Source organism: Dendrobium catenatum, unplaced genomic scaffold, assembly GCF_001605985.2.
Source record: "Dendrobium catenatum unplaced genomic scaffold, ASM160598v2 fragScaff_scaffold_1016, whole genome shotgun sequence".
NCBI lineage: Eukaryota > Viridiplantae > Streptophyta > Magnoliopsida > Asparagales > Orchidaceae > Dendrobium > Dendrobium catenatum.
Genome location: NW_021319478.1, coordinates 57,334 through 60,609, shown reverse-complemented (window position 1 = coordinate 60,609; position 3,276 = coordinate 57,334). Strand labels below are relative to the sequence as shown.

Genomic DNA, 3,276 nt, shown 5'->3' with positions numbered 1-3,276 from the left:
TTCATATTATGGCCGAAAATAGAATAAAGAATATTTTTGGATATTTTAACCATTGAAATGATAAAACTTAATTGCAAAATATTGTACAATGATATTCTAATTAAATTCCAGAGATGATGATTCTCTATCATTAAATTTATTGTTCTAATATTGTTAGAAAAGTTTCTTTTATTTTATATATAGTTGACTTTTGACAAGAGATAAGGTCTGATTGTCCTTTCGGTTCAAAATTACAGTCATTAATTATCAAAGTTGAGCTCGCTCCTCCCGGGAGGCACACGTTCGAGCCCCTTACCAAAAAAATAAAAAAGTATCAAAGTTATGTAATTGGTACCATATAATACTAATATAGAGAAATTGATACAATCATTAGTTAAAGGAACATGCATTAATTAGTGTCAAATATAGTGCACAAATTAACCACATTACAATATCATCCAAATTATCTCATCACAGCACAAACACAAACACAAATATAAAAAACATCTAATTACTCCAAAGCTTAAGAAAATTCCACACTTCAATTAAAAAGCAAATCATTGTTGCCGCCGTAGAACGAGCTCGGTGCTTATGCACAAAAATTAAAAGCCCCACCTTCGTAGAGTGAGTTGGGGAAGCTGGTCACCTGGGCATCCATTAATGGCGGCAGAGGAACTCTCCGAGCCATCTCTTCTTCAATATTTGCCAGCCCAAAAGCTTTCTTTTCTTTTCCCGGCAAGCCTTTCTCGAACACCCTGCATAGAATCCACTTGTTATGTTCGAAAGTAATTAAAATTAGAGTTTCCATTACAAACGAAAGAAGAAACAAATTGAGTTTTTTTTTTTTTTTTAATTGTACCTTATCGTAGCTGTCTTCCAATCTATACTCGTGCATTACCCACTCTGTCCTCTCTCCTTTGGGAGCTCTGCCTTTGTAAAAGACCAGTGTCTTTTTCATTCCAAGAAGTATATTTTCCCTTCGGATCTCCTTATCCTTTCCTGTAGATTTCCAGTATCCGGCGTCAGTGGCCCTATTTCTTCGAAGGCCAGTTGAATACTTTAGCCCCAGTTCACAAAAGAAATAAAATTCTTTGCCGCCGCCAATTTTGGACCTTTCTGAATTCAAACGAAATAATATTAATATGTATATGATTGAAGAAGCAGAGATGGAGACAGAAGAAGAAGAAGAATGCAAGTTCTTACTCGGTAAGTCACACGGCTCGCACTTGTTGAGTTTGACTTGGGCTATGGCTATAGCGTCGAAGCTGGTGTTCAGAACTTTATTGGAGAGGTAGTGGGTGATGAGTTCTTCATCGGTGGGATGGAAACGGAAGCCTGGGGAAAGCTCCATTCTAGAAGCAGGGAGGAGATCCGACAAGAGGAAAATGAGGGATTGAGCATTCTAGTCATCCTGGCAGACAAATATATAGCTCGGGCCTGGGTGTGTATTGAACAAAAATCCAAGGCCCGACTTATGCTTTTCTTATCATTTAATTAGCAATTTTGACTGCTGTGAACTTTCCATTTCATACTCTTAACTTTAGATGGTTATTGAAATCCACCCACCCTATATTATCATGATGACTCAATGATAGATTTAATAAATTTGTAGTTAGAACATCTATGATATATGAACCTGAGTGATGAAAAAGCTTTTGGTGAATATGGAAAAAGTAGGTAAGGATAGAGAAAGAGATGCATTTATTTGAGAGAGAATGGAGTAGTGTATTTGAACATTGTAGAAAATGGGCTTTAGCTTGGGCATTTGCAGCAAATGGCAAAAGATGTACCAAGAGGTCAGGTGGAATTGATGTGAAGGGTTGGGGGTTGGGACATGTTTAGATCAATGTTAGCATTTACAGAAGCTGTCCAAAATGAGGTAAATACTTCATGTATTACTCTATAGGAACTACTGGATATGGATTTATAAATCCAACCTTTGGTTCTTCCGATATGGCTCGCAAAATGATGATGAATGGTTTTTCTAATGATATATCAAGTAATCTATTGCGGAATGTGTGTTCAAATAAATGCATCTCTTACTCTATCCTTACCTACTTTTGCCATATTCACCATACATACATTGAGTGCTGGCGAGAATATGTATTGTTTAAGTGGAGAGGCGACAATATTGGACCTCCATGGAGCTTCTGATGTTAATCTCCATAGATCATCTTGAGTCAATCATCAAATATAAATGCCCATCTTGATTGTTGATCAAATTTGAGTAACTTTGAGATCACCATTGCATTGTATTTCTATGACATATGAATATTTTTTAAACAAACATAAAATTAATAACCAATGATTTAATACAAATAGAGATAAAAACAATATAATATAGGCCATAGTTGGTTTAAATATAAGTTATATTGTCTCAAATGATTCTACGATGGAAGAACTAATAGGGAACTCAAATTTAAAATATTTAATGTATAAATTTATTATTTGTAATTAATTATGCCTTTTTTATTATCAAGAAGTTTATTTTCATATTTTTATTATCAATAAGTTTATATATTTTTTAGAAATAAACATAATTGTTTGTTTGATTTTATAATAATATTTGTTAGAGAAATAGCCGTTGGAAGCAAAGCAAATAATTATATAACTATATTAATAAACCAATTAGCCCACAATCTAAGATAAGATATAATAATCTCTTAAATTAATTAATTAATTAATTAAAAAAGCATATATACATAATTATTTTAAAAAATATAAAAATAAAAAATTGAATGAAATAAAAAATAAATCAAGTTTTTTTCTCTTTTATTTATAAAAAAAATGAAACTGTTTAATTAAAATCTTTATCTATTTATTAAAAAAAAAAGAAGAAGAGTGATGAATTGGAGTAGACCTGTTAATATTGGACCTGACCCGAAAACCCGACCCGAAAATTTTGGGTTCGGGTCAACCTGAACCCGACCGGATCAGGTTTGAGTTAGGGATTTCGACCCGTTTGTAAAATCGGGTTGGGTTCGGGTTGACCCGGAAACCCGAAATCAACTCGGTTTGACCCATTTTTAATTAATTTAAGAGGGTTTTAAAGGATTTTTATGAAATAAGTAAATAATATTTCAAAAATTCTAAACATTATTGCCCAAATTAAATTAATCATGATTTATTTTAAATTAATTGAAGTAAATTTTACCTTAATTTGATTTAGATTTAAATAAATTGAATTAAAAAAAATTTAATAAAATATACCCGAAGCGGGTCGGGTTCGGGTTATGAAAACCTACCCGTTTGCAAAAACGGGTCGGGTTCGATCGGGTCTACCGCCATTAGCTAGAA

General features: G+C 32.9%; 1 protein-coding gene across 1 annotated transcript; it reads right to left on the bottom strand.

The window, feature by feature from the left end:
• Positions 1 to 239: 239 nt before the first annotated feature.
• LOC110114310 (NAC domain-containing protein 92-like) lies at positions 240 to 1,330 on the bottom strand. Its single transcript, XM_028697844.1, has 3 exons — positions 839 to 1,330; positions 626 to 748; positions 240 to 290 (listed from the first exon to the last, which is right to left on the bottom strand). The coding sequence occupies exons 1-3, from the start codon at positions 1,328 to 1,330 to the stop codon at positions 240 to 242; spliced, it is 666 nt and encodes a 221-aa protein (XP_028553677.1).
• Positions 1,331 to 3,276: the final 1,946 nt, after the last annotated feature.